The sequence below is a fragment of the Pipra filicauda genome, unplaced genomic scaffold, assembly GCF_003945595.2.
Source record: "Pipra filicauda isolate LSUMZ 115617 unplaced genomic scaffold, ASM394559v2 scaffold405_size854913_pilon, whole genome shotgun sequence".
NCBI classification, from domain to species: Eukaryota; Metazoa; Chordata; class Aves; order Passeriformes; family Pipridae; genus Pipra; species Pipra filicauda.
Genome location: NW_024104538.1, coordinates 420,267 through 436,597, shown reverse-complemented (window position 1 = coordinate 436,597; position 16,331 = coordinate 420,267). Strand labels below are relative to the sequence as shown.

Genomic DNA, 16,331 nt, shown 5'->3' with positions numbered 1-16,331 from the left:
TGTCTATAATCACATGAAAGACCACAATGGAAGCATTTCTTGTACTTTATACCACATAAATACTCTTGCAAGTTTCAGAGCCAAAAAGGGGCCTCACGAACACTGCCACAGCTAGGACTTGGCAAGCTTGAGAGGGACTGGTGATATATGGGAGTACTTATTCAATGTGGTGAAGCTTAGTTTTCATCTGAGGTTTATGTTGTATCCATTACATTAAATGGTCTGCAAGGGAGAACTAAGCATGAAGGGAACTTGCTACTTCCAAGTCAGCTGTTTTCAGTGGGAAATACTACTACAGTTATTTAGGTTTGGATCTCATCTCCCTGTGGCTTTTGAAGGTATGTTATCTAGTGTTTGCCAAACTGATGCCTAGCTCAGAAATTGTTTTGCTTCCTTTGATGAAATAAATAAATGAATTCTCAGATACTTCTATGCTTTACCTTACTTACTTTCAACAAAAAACTCTTTCTTTCTTTTGTCATCAACTTTTTCTGCTCTGGGAAATGAGACTGTAATCACTGAATTTTATTCTCTGTTAAGGTAAAGAAGGAACAGATGTAAAGAAATTTCACAGCAAAGAGCAGAATTTTCCCAAACTTTATGTTATTGGACACTTCATCCGATGCTACTAGAAACATGTCCATGGTGACACCACTGCTCCTTTGTTTCTGTCCTGAGAGAACTAGCATAGATTCCAGTCACATGGGTGGCTCGTGTACACAGTACACCAACTCTTCTCAGCATTTTGTAACTAAAGCACTAGCCTGTAGTTGCTAAAATACTACCAACTACTACTCTGGCGTGTTGAGAAATCGAGGGAGTACAACAAAATATAAAACAGCAGCAAATATCACACTAATATCACACTAATTCCATCAGGACAAGATGAAGACACTGATTTACTTAGAAAGAGATTAGCAGAAATGTGTAGAAAAACTGAGACCCATGTGGTAGGAGAGGACAAAGGAAAAAGACAAGAGCAAAAGGTACAGTAAAGCATCTGGCATCTTGCTCTAGATATCCTCCTTCCTCAGGTGACCCAAGAGAGAAAGTAAGAAGCATTGAAAATTTCTAGTCATGGTTACAGAAATTATCAGACTACTCAGAGGTTACCAAGTTGCTCCCTCTGCTGCTTGGACTCCACTGCCACGTCTTCTCATATTTATCATCTTCATGGGAGTTTCTCTGTACAGCTCTTATTCCAAGAAGACTGAAGGAGAAAGAATATTTTCTCTCTTCTCTTTACTAGCACAGTCACTGGTATTCTTTCCAGCTAGATTACTGAGCTAGCTCATCTTTAATTCAGAAATCAAGCCAACTTTGATGTTGTGGCAGCCATTAATAAATATAATGGGATCAAAAGTGACAAGGGGAGAGACTATGTGTAACTTAGGGTTGTTTCAGTAAGGGACATAGTTCCATGTTTTTGTGGTGGCTGTTATAGAGCACTGCAGACAGAAACCAAAGTTAAGGTTTCAATCATGGTTCCCCAGCACGGGCTGAGGGAAGGACAGAGATCTTGATTCAGCACTTGCTTCCATCTTCATTTCATTGCACTCAGGCAATACTACAAGAGAAAATATGGGTTTGATTTCCAGTGGCCTTATTGTTCAGGAGTACATTGTAGTTCCATATATCTTCTCTAGAAAAGCTGAGGCTTTGCAGTAAGATCTCTTCAAGAGAGAGAGCGAGAGAGAGAATGTATGCTGCCTCACATGAGCAGCAACCTACCTCTTTCAGAAACTGAAGAATGACAGGACCTCACATGGAACTATCATTTCAACGGAAAAGAAGCTTAAAGGCAGGCCAAAACAGATGCTGGATAATTCTACATTTTTCAAATATAGACAGTTCATAAGTACTTATGTTGCTCCTCAACAGTAAATAATGTACCTTAATAGGTACTTGTGGTGTCATGAGATCTAAAAAGCCTTTGAGGATGGTAAATAGTATTATGGTTGAAAAGCTTTTGTGAATCTGTAAAGTCAGCAAAACTCCTTCTTTAGGTACTCTGAGGGGGTGAAAAAAAAAGAAGGAAAAAAAACCCAAACTAAAAATTGAAGAGATTCAAATGGAACATAAGAGAAACAAACCATGACAGGAAATTCCAGTCAACGTCCCACCTGAGCTAAATACCAGAATGCTTCTTACAAGACCACAAAGGTATAACAGTAAGCGTTTCTCAAATCTTTCCCAGTATAAGCCTGGAGCATATAATGATACAATCAACTTCAAAAATGTCAGCTCAAAAGACAACTCCACTTCTTCCCCAAGGACCTTCCATCTTAGAATAGACAGTCTTGAACTCCACCTTCTCAAATACCATTACCATCTCATGGCCAGTAACAAAAGAAACAAAGAGAAATAATAAAAGCACAAGCTCTTACACTGCTCTTTCCTCTGTGCTAGCATTCTTTACATTTTTCTGTTTTTCCTGATTTGCCACCATTTAAATCACCCTTCTTGGCATGGTCTGAGTTCCTATCTGGGATTATGTTGGTGGTATAAGAGAGATCTAGATGGCAAAATCTTTAGTGCCAAGCAGCGTATCACCTTTAACCAACAAGAAGATTCCAGGATTCTAATACTGAGCAAAGGGAATTCACTGTGACAAGAACACACTGCTCCTAACAAATATGAACAAGGAGATGGAGAAGCTGTTCCATGAAAAATAATTATTTTCCCTTGCCTTGGAATAGTTCTTCCAAATTCTTCTATAGTTCCTGTTCAGTCAATAAATCTGTGCAAGGAAAAACATGTGTGCTTAGCACAGACATTTTTGCCATCAGGCACAAAACTGGTTTAGGGCCTGACAATAGACCACCAACTGCAACAGCGCTATACTACATGGTAGTATACACAGTGCCAGCTGAGAAGAGAGACTGAGGAAGGAAGCAGAAGTGAAGCTGTGATGCCTTGATGGCCAGGTAGGGCCAGTTTTACAATTTGCAAGGTACAGGACCAGTCCACACCCCTTAATTTCTAGAGCCTCTTTTTTTTGCCTGTTCATTGAAGGAGAGACACTAAAGCCACGAAAGTGGCTCTTTGAGAGGCAAGGTTTGTGGTCACAAATATTTTTGTTTGCTTTGTGTTATGTGCACCTAAACTTCTGATAAGGACTTACCTGTACTGTTACCATTGCATTAATCCCAAGTCAATCCCTGCCAGCAGAGAGCTACTACATCTTCTCCTGTCTCAGCCCCAAAAAATCAGACCAAACCATCCTGAGCTCATACATGTATACCTGCCTCAGTCTGGAGACTACACAAGTTTGAAAGCTATGAATGGGTCATGTGAATCCACCACAAATAAGGGATCCCAACACATTCCTAAATCATCCTCTTGAAAAATGGACATCTCCAAATTCAGTTTTCATGGTACTAATTTAAGTACCACGAGAACAGGAAGAGACATGCTTCTGGTCCTCAAAATGTCAGTTTTCCTCAGAAAGTCAGGTAGAAACATTTGTTTACTGGAATGGAAAATGCATCACAAGGAACGCTTCTCCAGCACAGCTAGGCTTAGCTTTTCTTGTCATTAACTCTTACATGGGAAAATGCCCCAGATTTTAACTGCAACGAGGGAAAAAATAAGGCTTTTAAAAATTCATTCAAGCACATCAATGTTTCATTATACCCTTTGTAGAGCAGATGGCAAGATGAGGCTATACCCCCTGGGCCTGCTTCAGGGAGCCAACACAAATGCTTCTCTCACTTTGGATCTCAGATGATGTTGGTGTCATCATTTCACTTGGGGATTTAGGTCAAAAGGCTTTACACTCAAATCTGGGTTTTATATAGTACAAGTGCACCCAGACTAGGCCCTAACGGATAAGCAGCAGGGAGCTAGTACACAGCACAGAGCTCTCTCAGGCACTTCCAGGTCGCTGATTTACACTGGTGCATTTACAGGCTGAATCTTTCTAATCCAATTAGAATCTCATCTGAGCTGTCAATACAGATGTAGCCTGTTTTATTTTAGTGACTCATAGAACATGCATTAATCTGGACCTACGGACAAACGAGCCCTTCTAGGCAAATTCTGCATTCTGCCAGCCCAGTTTCTAGCCCAGGTTTTTTCCTCTTATAAAGCCCATAACTGGTCTTATGTTACCTTTCTAATCAGGAACTCCTATGGACGTGCATTACCATCCTATCTGACTGCTTTATAAAAATGTGTAATGTACACCATTAACCTTCTGAAAAACAGCACTTTTCTTTCCCAGCTCCCTTCTCGTGCAATGATGGCTAGGGTACTATCATTAAGTATAAGAACTGAATATGATCTGTTTTCATTTCAATAGCTTCATTTGTTTGAAATGCATATGCCAGTTATAAGCTGTCAGCACATTTAATAAGTTATAGCATAGACCAACAACTCTCAAACTACTGGGGCCAAAAATTTTTACAGATCATCACGTATACTTGTCATTAAATTTTGCACCAGAAACATTATAAATTATACTGTTTAATAGACTTCCATAAGGCAGCTGTGAGATGTTTTGCCACAAGCACATGGAACACCAGTATTTGCCAGACATAAAACTAAAAGCACCATTAATACCACCGCAAACTCTCAAACTCCTCATAAAACTGATACCCTTCTCAGTAAGCAAAAGCCCAGCAGCAACTCAAACAGGTCTTTCACTATGACACGAAGGTAAACAAGCTCCAGTTTTAGCCAGTCAGGTTCAGGAGCAAAGCACATCTGTTGGTGACATCTTCAGGAAGGCTGGGTTGAATGTTTCAACGGATCTTCGTATTGGAGAGGCATGAACTTTGATACAGCAGTTCAAGCTTTGCATGTGAAAACCAATACTTAAGCAGCATCCAGAAATAAATTGTCAGCAGAGCAGATTACAGATTACACTCTTACTCATGAGAGATATCCGTCACCACGCAGAATTCTCCACAGTTAGACAGCTGCATTTTCTGAGAGGAATTCAAGTAGTCTCAACATAAAAGGCAAACTGACTTAAATATAGACCAGAATTCTGTGAAATATTTCCATAAGAGAAGATTCCTCATCTGCTAATTAGTTTGAAGCAAGTAGACTCTCTTCTGCTGCACATATTATTCTTCCTGAAACAGCTGCAAATCCTATTGACTCCTTTCTACACCCCTGCCATAGAATACTGAAAATGCTAATGGGTGCTAGGGAAGGTGAAAACAGTTAATGGAAAAGAAATCCATACCAATTTACTATGTACACAGAAAGCAACTTTTGACTGATGAAGTCCTTGAGCTGAAAATTTTTAGAGGGTTGGAGAGTATCCTGGAAAAGACCACCCTATGGCCACATCTTATATTCTTCACTAGGCATCTGCTTTGGACCCCATCTTGAAACAAGAGCCTGGGCTAGGTTGTCAGACCACTGATCTGACAAACTACAGCTGTCCCCATATTTGGTATGACATACTATAGTTGCCCATATATTAACTTCCACTTGCATACCCAAATTATATGGTTATTTTCATTGCTACAGCACTTTGAAGCTATGGTCATGGATAAGAATTTAATGGGCTAATGTTATAGTGTAATGTAGAAAGACTACTTGCAAATTCCTCTAATTCTGAGATCCAATATTTTCTGTTCTATTCCTCACCTCAGGCATATATACCCTTACAGATATCTCACATTACATAACCTCCAATCTCAGAATGGCAATGAGATATCTAATAAACTGCATCAAATGGGCATCACCTTTACAACATAGATTGCAAAACAACCCAGCCCTATGACCTCTGCCTGTGTTTTGCATGCAGGCTGAACAAGTAGGCAAAGACAGTGAAGTCGTTTGATGCCAGGCATGAAAAGCAAGTGTCTGGCTCCTGGAGTCTGCAACATTTACCACAAAAGCAAACAACAAAGTTCATCTGAAATAGTTCCTTCCCTTCCTGTTTATGGTTTTTGCTGCAACAGCACCGTTTCATGGTTCAAAGGCAGCTGGATGATGAAACATAATTAGCATGGTCATCTGATTCTTATACCTCACCAGCAGAATGTTACTGATCAACAAAACAGAATAATCCTTATTTTATAGATCCACAAACCTTAAGATTTTCCAGCATAATATATTATACAGCAGATTTTATCCCAAAATTGTTAAAAAGAAATTGACTGTCATTCTCTCTAGTTCCTTCTAATATGCCCAATCCTACACCTGGAGAATTGCATAGTGCTATGAAAATAAATAAGCATATTTAAGCAGTTAGTTGTACTTATATCCAGTGCCACTATCATCCGTCCCGTCACTTGCTGCCTTTGTCCCACCAAGGAACTTGTCATAAAAGAATGAAAAAAGAAAAAAAAAAAAAAAAAAAAAAAAAAAAAAAAAAAAAAAAAAAAAAAAAAAAAAACAAAAAACCAACAACAAAACTTCAACAGAAGCTTTTTTTCCCTATCTCTAATAAATCCCTTAAGTTCTTTTACTCCTCTTTTGAAGGGAGGAGTTCATCCACCCACTAAATATATCAATCTGTCAGCAGAAACTTACCACAAGTTCGGAGAATCTGGCATTGAGCTCTTCTGCTGGTGGGATTGGGACAGAAAACTCAAGGAACTGGAGGGGATTATTGTCCTTGAGGTTGATTTCAGGGAGGTCACTACCCCCAAAACAACAAAGAAATCCCAAGGCATGACGATTCCGCTTCCGGGGGGCCATGATCATGGTGTATGATGCTATCTTCTGATCATGTTCTGCAGGGAGAAAAAAACAAACAAACAAAACCAACAGACATTAGATGATTAACAAGACTGTCGAATCTGCACAGCTCTCTGCAGTTACAATGGCTGTCACTGGAGTAACAGCTGGAAGACGACAGAAGGAGCTGACACACAAAAGAGCAAAATAAACACTCAACCTAGACAAGGTAGCTAAGCTTTATTATGGTGTATTAACACAGTGTAAAATCACTTCTCCCAATGTTTCTGAAAAGGCTTTACAAACTCAGTGTGGGATTTCCCAGATTTATCAGCAATGCTCAGTAGCCAAGGTTGAATTCTACCACTGAATGCTGGTATTGGCCTTTCTCTCACTACTATAATAAAGGAAGCAAAGTATCTGAAGCAAAAAAGCATGTGCTGGAGAATTTACCCAGAACACATGGAAGAGTCTTCCAAAGGTACCCCATTTGATCAATATAAAATGAACAACAAAACAACGAAGTAGAAATCAAACTTTCTATCACTCTGGAGCCAGACCACCAAACATTCACTTTTCCCTTTATGACCAGGACTATCACAGTAGGACCATTTCATCTATCCCATTTTCAAATGCATGTAAGTAGTTTGGGTTGCCTTATGTTTTCAGGAAAGAAACATAACAGTGCTAATGCATGCTTTCAAATTTACATTTGAGCTGCCAGATCCCATCTTGACAGGATCCAGGCTTGAGGGGCTTTGGTATCAGGAGTATAAAGGGAGGCCTGAAGGAGAAGCTGGGAAGCGACAGATTTCACTACCACACAACACCGTTTGTGAGCAGCCCATCCAAACAGGAAGTCTCCTGCCAGCAGTTTGAAAGGAGGGATCTGTGCAGTGCACAGAGAGCCACATATTTTGCCCTTTTAAGGGACTTGTTGTTTGACAGCTCAGGGGCTTATTTGTGTTATATTTTTAAGGACTTCACTTTTTCACTTAATCTGCAGAATAAGCTATATCCTTAGAGAGTAAATAACTAAAGCTTGTGACGCCCATCTCCTTGGGCATGGAACAGGGGAGCAGAAGAGAGGTGGCAGGTGAACCACACCACAGAATCCTGGATGCTGTATCAGCAGCAACACAGCTGAGTTTTGTCATCAGAGCAGCTGCTGCCCTAACCTGCCCCACAATGCTCTGGTCTGTTTGCCTGCCAGAACAAGGCTGCTTTGAGCTTTCACAGAGACTAAGTAGCTGTGCAAGGAAAAAGCACCTTTGGGAAAGCAGTTGCATAGTGGGACTTAACATAGAGCGCACGGCCAGAAGCTCTCCAGGGACTTTTTGTGCAGAAATCAGCATGCTCACTCAAGAAAAACCTAAGCAACAAACAACAAAAAAAGTGCCCAAACCACCCAAACCTCCACCCTTGTGGCACTGTGTGCTTAGCAGAAATCACCTGCCCTACTTTGCGCTGGGATTAATTTATCTAGTACCTTCTCTTATGCACTGGAGGGGCATCAGCTGCAACTCTCATGCAGCTGAAAGGAAAGTGAGCTGCTACTAAGTAGTCTTTTGGTGTGCCCACTTTGCTTTGCTCTTTGTGCCAACTCTGCAAGGGGTGGTATGTTTCAGCAGGACTCAGTAGGGCAGGATGTTGCTGGCTTCAAAAGCCCATTCATAAGAACACTGGTTCTCACTAGGAGATGCCAAAGGTCAACTTGAACCGGTCTTTGACACAGCTTCAGTCAGTAAAACCAAAATGCCCTCAAATCTATCACAATAATGTGCATGGCAACTTCTGTTTCCTATCAGTAATGGAGACGTAAGAGATTCAGTTGTTAAAAGATTTCACGAGAGAGCCTCAGAAGTTAAACTTGTACGCTACAGACCATCCTCTCAAGGATTACTCCAAGTGCAATGCCCTTTATGGCAATCTGGTCATGAATGAGATCAGAACCAATTAGTTTGACAAAACTTTGGTTTGGAAGGAACTCAAATCAATGAGATAAACCTGATTTACATGAAATATAATAACATTTGCATCAATTCAGCTGTACCCAAGCTCTGGCCCACTGTATAAAGGCTTCCCTACCAACCGTCAAAGGACTAGCATTCTCTGGAGCATCCTTGGAAAAACTGGCTGAGACATTGAAGTGATAGGACCATCTTCCTTTATGAGCTCAGGTCAAGACTTTGGTATAAAATCCTCAAAAAGAGGTACCTTACCAGGAAATGAGCACTACATGAATGGATGTGGAGGTCAGCATTTTCTATGGGGTAAGTACTGCCCTGCTCAGGCCTCCACAGGTTGTTCTGTACTGACATTTCATCACTTAGCTTTCATCTTAAGCAGGTTCATCTAAGAAGTGAACAGTCTCCAGTCCTTCTTCTTCCATAATGCTGAGAAATACACAAGCTAGTGTTGGTTACTGTGATGTTTTTACAGAATCAGTAGTTCCTTGGGATCCAAACTCCCAGCTACTCAACTTTTACTACTCTGCAAAAAGGTGCGGAGCTCACGTGAACAGTAACCTTGCCTCGTGTGCTTTCACAAAGCATCATTCCATCACACAACTCATGCTCGGAACACTGGCATTTTCCAGGTCCATCCCTAAGCAGCATGTATGAAATTCATACTGGCACAGGGGGGTAAAACACCACTTCTGTATTGCTACAACACTCTAATTGTAGATAGGTAAGATGTCTAGATGCCTTCAAAATAAGAACAATTGAGGACTGCTAGAGAGGAATCTAGCACAGGCATTCTAGAATTGAATCACTGAGTGAATAAATGATATTTCTAAGTGGGACCACTGTCTCTCTAAAGGTTAAGCCTACCAGTAACAGGACTCAGAAGGACATCTACTTAAGTTGCACTGTTTGTGCTATGTAAGAATTAATTACAACTCTATGATTTTTGTTGGTAGCCATAGTTTTTTACAAAATAAATATTTTCCAATAACCTCCAAGTTAATTATCTTTTCCTTTTCTTTCTCCTTCTTTTGACTTTCCTCTGTCAAGAATCAAATGTGCTTCCAAATAATGGGGCAGGTGGGGCGAGAGGCAACAAAGAAAATGAAGAAAAGAGCATCTTTCATTTTCCTGAGTGGTAATTGATAGCAAAGTGACATAAAAATTGATGAAAATAACAAAAGGTGGTGGTTTTTTATGCTAATGAAAGCTCTATTGTCTTTCAACTTCTTGCAAGTAAAAATGAAATGTGCGAAATTATCTATTTCTATGTATACCTCCAGTGAGAATCAAGAGGAAATCTCTCTCTGGAGAGAATCCCACTATTACACATAACTCCCTCCCACAGCTCTTCTCAGTTCCACTGTTTTGCCCTTTTGCACAACACAAACAAGTTGCTGTCATTTCAACAGCTAACCACACACCCGCTCCTCGTAGCGATCCCTCTCCTGCTTCCCAGCCCCATCTGTGGTTCAGCTCAGGTCAGGAGTCACAGCCTGGAACTTTGCCCAAGGTCTAATTATAACAACGTCCTCTTCCTCTGACAGAGCGTACGTGTTCATTTCTAAACCATTTGGCCCAGTGACCAAACATAATTAAGTTAATGCAATTTTTCCAAGTCTTATCAGAAGTTTTAGCCACATGGGATGGGATCCATGCTAACTACACGAGGATCCTCTTTCAATTGCTTTCTAAACTGCTGCCTCAGTCTCACTCTTCATTCTCATCTCAGAAATCATAATTTTCATGCCAACATATGCTAACTAAACAACGTTCCACAAACAGTAAGACACCTGAAACAACTGCTATGCCAGCAGCTGTCCTATATGAGAGAGCTGATTATTACAGTTTTACCTCACTGTTCCGTCCTTCGATACAGTGAGTAGCCAGAGCACAAAGGTAGCTAAAACAGAGAAAACTACTTTTGCATCACCACCTTTGGAAAAAAGGAAGAAAGATAACTCAGTGGTTTAACTAAACACACGCAGTCCAGCAAAACCCATATGCAATGTAAGGAAACATTAATGGAAAACAGTTCCAGAGCTGAATCTCCACTTATCATCAACAGACACACAAGGTTGGTAGATGCAGCCACAGCTCTCACCTGAGTGGGAAGCATGGGACTAAATATAAGACGAAGAATCACTGCCCACACTGATTTATGCTAGTAGGAAAGGAATCAAAGTGAATAATTTCAGTTTCCCTGTAAATCTATCTTTCTTTATGGCAGGATAAAACATATAAATGTAATGTGTGATCACAGAAGTAGACAGAAACCTGAATTCAGACTGGTTTGGAACATAAACCAACTCACCCTCAACCCCCAAATCCAAGTTCAGTCTCTATACTATTCAACTATTAAATAATAAACAACAAGAAATTCATGGTAATAAAACAGCTACCTTTATTGTCATTTATTGATAATGAAATCCAGAAAATAAGCACCATGCTCAAAACAGTCCAAATATACACACTGGATAAAGCTAAAAAGCTTCATACTGATCCTATGTTCAGTTCTCTGGACCATATTACTTCTTCAGTACTTCTTCAGATGGTGAAACTATGAACTTTGCAGCATGTTCCAATTACCATGGGAATTTTCCATGTATGTCACATGTGATGTGACAGATGTCAGATGCACTATAGGGCAATTGCAGCATGGGGGATGGGGAAAGGAAGCAGACAGGCAATCCATTTGTTGCATCTGTAATAGTAACCCAACTCCCCTGGCTTGGATTTGTCGCCAGACTAAGGAGCCTCCTGGTCTCCAAGGTACAAAACAGCAACAAAACCCCATGAAGTTAAAATCTTTTTTTCAGGGAGGGTATGCTTCCTGAAGATCACACCTGTTTGCTATGTTGGACAGGAAGGCACTGGACCCAAAAGAGATCACTGGAAACAAGCAGGGTCCTGTGCACAAGACCCTGGAAAACTTGGAAAATGAGCATGGTCCTATGCAGCAATGGCCACTCAGTCCTAGTGAGCCAAGCCCACTTACAACAGTTCCACCACAGGAGAGAGGGCAGCTCAAAACACTGCATTTTGAAGCCAGTTCACAGATTTTTCCTCCCACAATACATCAAAACAAGAGTGCAGGTCTCTCAGTTGTTATAAGGACTTTGTAAGACAGTTCAGGCACTCAGCTCTGGTCTGTTTTACATACCTTCCCATTAAAACTGAGATGGTTGATAATTTCAAAGCATTTCATAGACCTAAAGATTGTCTCCTGTTATATACATAATATTATATGTTATTAATATTTATTTAATTTTTATTCATGTCTTTACCTCGGAAGTATGTCCTGAGGTAAGAGAAAAGGCAAGGACTATTTGAAGGCTGTCAGGTGTAACTATATCCATGAACCTACTTAATGCAACGTGTCTGTCAAAAATCTCTTTATTTTTAATACTTTAAGGATGCTCAGGATGTGCTGGATGACTAATGACCACTAATGTTAGTCTGTTAATGCCCACAAATCCAATATGTCTTACCTGATACCAACTTAACAACACAGAGCAACAACAAAAAAAGCTAGAGTGTAGGGGACCTTTCCCTTCTGAAAGATTATTTTGCAACACTTTCTCTGTGAATGAGAGTTAAAAAACGCTACAGAAAAAAACAAATGAAACCAAAAACCTATCAAAAACCCAAAACCAACCAAACCAAAAAAACAAACAAAACAACAAAACCCATCAAACAGAAAAAAAAGCCAACAGAAAGAAAAAAGATACCAGCAGGTTCCTTGAGTCCCTCCTAATCCATTAATCCATCCAAATTGTGTTCATAGGAAAACAATTTAAAAAGAACAGTCAAATTCAAAATACAAAGTGAAGTGAGCAACAAAGCAGTAAAAGTCAGTGCCATGAATCTGGTTAGTAATAATTTATTAATTTTTTTACACCTTTTTTTCCACACTTTAATCAAGTACAGATTAATAATTTTGTCTATTTAACCGAGCTGGCCAAACAATCCATTCACTCTTTACCTGCTAAGAAGTTTTTTTTTATTTTTGCAGATGTACTAGTTTCCTAAAACTATCACTCCACACAGACATTTGCAAGGTCAAAACTAATCTATCCTCCTAGACACCAAATTCTGAGTCTTAGTTATAATATTGCAACTCATTAGATACAAGTAAATCTACATATCTTTAATGTTTCTGAATGGCAATATCACTACCACATCTTAGACTGCAAACAAAACAAGTAAAATTCACAACCTAAGTGTTTATTGAGAATATATATGTCCTTAATCTCCTCAGTGATTTGTACCACAGATTCACATTCTAATTTCAATTCCACACTTAGGCATGCTTGCCAACAGTTCAAACCACCATGGTGGTGGAGCGAACAGGACTGCATACTGCCTAAATGTAATCAACCTTTCTGGTTTGAGTGCAAGTCTGGAGTCCTGTCCTTTCCTTGCCCACACGCTCCACCTCCCATACTACTTCTAAGTTCTCTAGTGTTGCAGCATTGCAGTTTGAGTAACATCTACTGATAACCTCCACTTCTTTCTCAATCAGAAAGCGACTGCTACCAAGATCAATTTTCCTGTTTTCCTCACCATGAACCACATTTGTCTAAAGATTACCAATTCTCTTCTATAAAAAAAAAAAAGTTTCTCCTTCACACTCTTAGTTCTTCCCTTCCATCTTTTCTACCAGTTTTATTTGTATTCTCTACTTTTTTCACTGTTTCATTGCAATATCTACCTTTTCTTTCATGACAACCATTACATTTGAAAAGGCTTCTTGTAGCCACTTACTCTGCCTCAAACTGCAGAACTCTTTTTTTTTTTTTTTTAAGGAGATATTGAAAAGAAAAACAATCCTAAAGAGACACCTACTGCATGACACAAGCTGTAAAGATGGCACCACACTTTGAGTATGTTTTACTTTTGTTATATTTTACTTTATGGTCCTAGCTGTGGCACTGAGGCTATAGATGCTCCAGTGTAGGGTCTTAATTACCTGCTTAAACCAGTTATTTTACAGTGCCAAGTAGACTGAGGTACCATACAGTAGGCCAGCAAAAAGGTAATCACCTGGCTGGAATCTGGCCAGGACACAACAGGTTCACACCCCAGTAATGACGCTGCTGTAGAGGCAGCGTTTAGCATTGTCCACAAATCCAGCATGGATAAATTCATGCTTTAAGAAATAATGGAATTTATGCAATGATTTTCCATACCACAGCTACACTAGATGGGTTGGTTTGTTATGTCATTGTTGATCAAATTGCTGTGACAGTAAGAGCCAGTGGGAAATACACTACATAAAAGTAAACAGGAAAAGAATCCAACAAACCCCCCAGATGCCACCCCAAGACCCAATTCTGACTAAGATCACGCAGCAGCAAGTCTTTTCAAACACTGTCTAAAACATCGAGATTTTACTTTTGAGATAATTGAGATCCTAAAAAAGTTATTTTTAAAGCTTGTCAAGAATAAACTGTAATCCTAGGGCTATAAATTCAGGAAAATACTATAATCCCAGTTTGTATCTGTTCTACTCAACAGAGGGGGTCTGAACTGTGTTTTCTAGAAGCTACAGATCTAGACAGCAGAGCCTAAGTTAGACTCTCCATTTTCTTTACTTTCTTTTGGTGATGGGTACAACACTGTGATGCAATTTTACAGAAAAAAAAAGTGCCTTGGAAGCTGGAGTATGAGATGAAGCCTTTATTCAATATAAGAAATCATAGAATGAAGATTAAATTGATCATGATAACATCAGTCAAGCAGACATTCACACTGACAGCCAGAACCAGCACATTGCTCCTTCAGTTTCAAAGCAGAAGATTATTTTTCTCTAGAGAAAGATGAAGTCCTGTGCCTTTTACAAGTCTGTGGTATGAAATATCTTTACAGTCATGGGTACGCAACTGGCTCTAATAAGTAACGTTTGTCAGTTCTATCCATAAGATCAACTCCCAAGGATGAGACATCCACGCCCCAGAGCAAAGTCTTTGATCATCTTAAGAAAGAAGCCAAGGGATTGAGTGATATGGAGAACGAGGTGTCCCACTCAATCTTCTATGCCAAAAGATCAGGAATACTAGTAAAGCAGATTACTACTTTAGATTAGTACTAAAGCTTGGTCTGGGAACTTAAAATCTCTGCAATATTTCTATTGGGAGGAGTGGGGTTTAGTTACAAAGGAAGTCAATCCAGAGTTTCCCAGTAGCACTAATAACTGCCACGTCAGAAGAATGAACGCACAAAACCCCATTACTAAGGGCGTCCCTGTCTTGTTTGAGTCATTGTAATTTTTCCATTCTGTCATTGCCCAATTATTTCCAGACATGATGTAACTATTTTGCCAAGGGATTTGGGAGTCAAAATGTTGCCGTTGTTGTCATCATTATCCTGGGTGCCTGAATTTTCCAGACAAAATAAGCAGCTGAGGGCATTAGAGTGCCTCTACTGAGAGAGAAATACTCTGTAAGAACTGCCAGTGTGCTCCAAGAAAAACAAACAAATGGTAAAGGTCCAATTACATCTTCCCAAACTCCAGCTCATTTCCATGTGAAATGCTGTTTTCTTATTCAGACAATCAGTAGAAGAATATTTCATATGTTGTCTGATGTTATCATAGCGTAAAAAAATTGATTTCCACTCTAACACTCTAATCAGGGCCACTATGGGATGTTAAAACTTATGGAAATATGCCTTGGTTATAACCACTGGAAACTAACCACAGATGTAGGTGTACAAGTGCTATCTTCACTATTGACAGGTAAATCAACTACCTGCACCAGTAAAATTTTCCTGAAGTTCCCTCACTGGAAAAAGCAACTCAGTCTTTATAGTAAATGGGTATAACTGGGGGAAAACCCAACACTGAGACCATTTGGACTTCTACGTATTTTTTGTGGATAGTACCAAATCACTTCAAAACTAATGTTCATCAAGGTCACCTAGGAAAGCAGGTTCCAGGCTCCAGATCTGTCACTTTCCTATTTAGTCCCTCAGCCAAAGTACAGTGTACTTTTACACGTCACTGCAAACTTGTCTATAATAAAAATGGTTGTTCTCAGTTTGATTCCATATACTGAAAAGCCGCCAGTGGGGATGATAGTTAAAAGCCTTCTTTAGTGATTCACTAAATGGAAGAAACAGTCAGTAGACCCATTCACAAAGGGAACGGGTTGGGGGGTTTTGGTGCTCACTCCATCTTGGAGATGGTTTCCATAGGTCAAGGCACAGACTGATTTTATACACTTATTTTTTAAACTACTTAGATTGCAGAGTTGTCAATCTGGCACCAAAAATAAATTCACTGTAGAAAATCAAGTTAAGAAAAGGTCATATTTTATTCCAGCATTATTTTTGTTCAACATTCTGACCAGGGATATTCTGGGTTCAGTGCCCTGAAACCTCAACATTACGCAAGTAGGTTTGAACTCCAAGCCAACAGCTTGGTGAAACTGTTGAACTTTTAACCTAACGTGTCTTCATGAAGAATGGATATTTGGAAAGAGTTTTGCTCAAAAAATTTGGGTTGTTTTCTGTGTGTATTTTTAAGTAGCATCCAGATAAAATATATTTTCTGGCTGCTGTAATATTTACAGGAGGAGACTTTACACCAAGACTGAAAGCTGTTTTCAGAGCCATGACTGAACCGTCCCAAAACGTAAAGCAGTAAGTGTTTCATTGCATTAAAGTGAATAAGGCCTCATCTATATTTAGGTCAAAATCTACAGAGCTGATACTCTGAGT

General features: G+C 39.6%; 1 protein-coding gene across 4 annotated transcripts in view; it reads right to left on the bottom strand.

The window, feature by feature from the left end:
• The window catches only part of DAAM2 (dishevelled associated activator of morphogenesis 2), a 201,129-nt gene that overhangs the window by 115,610 nt on the left and 69,188 nt on the right, over positions 1 to 16,331 (bottom strand). For all 4 annotated transcript variants that reach the window (XM_039385331.1, XM_027748863.2, XM_027748866.2 and 1 more), the window contains exon 2: positions 6,496 to 6,698. In XM_039385331.1, the coding sequence (XP_039241265.1) occupies positions 6,496 to 6,669 (174 nt within the window). In that variant the 5' untranslated portion in view covers positions 6,670 to 6,698. The remainder of the gene's footprint in view (positions 1 to 6,495; positions 6,699 to 16,331) is intronic.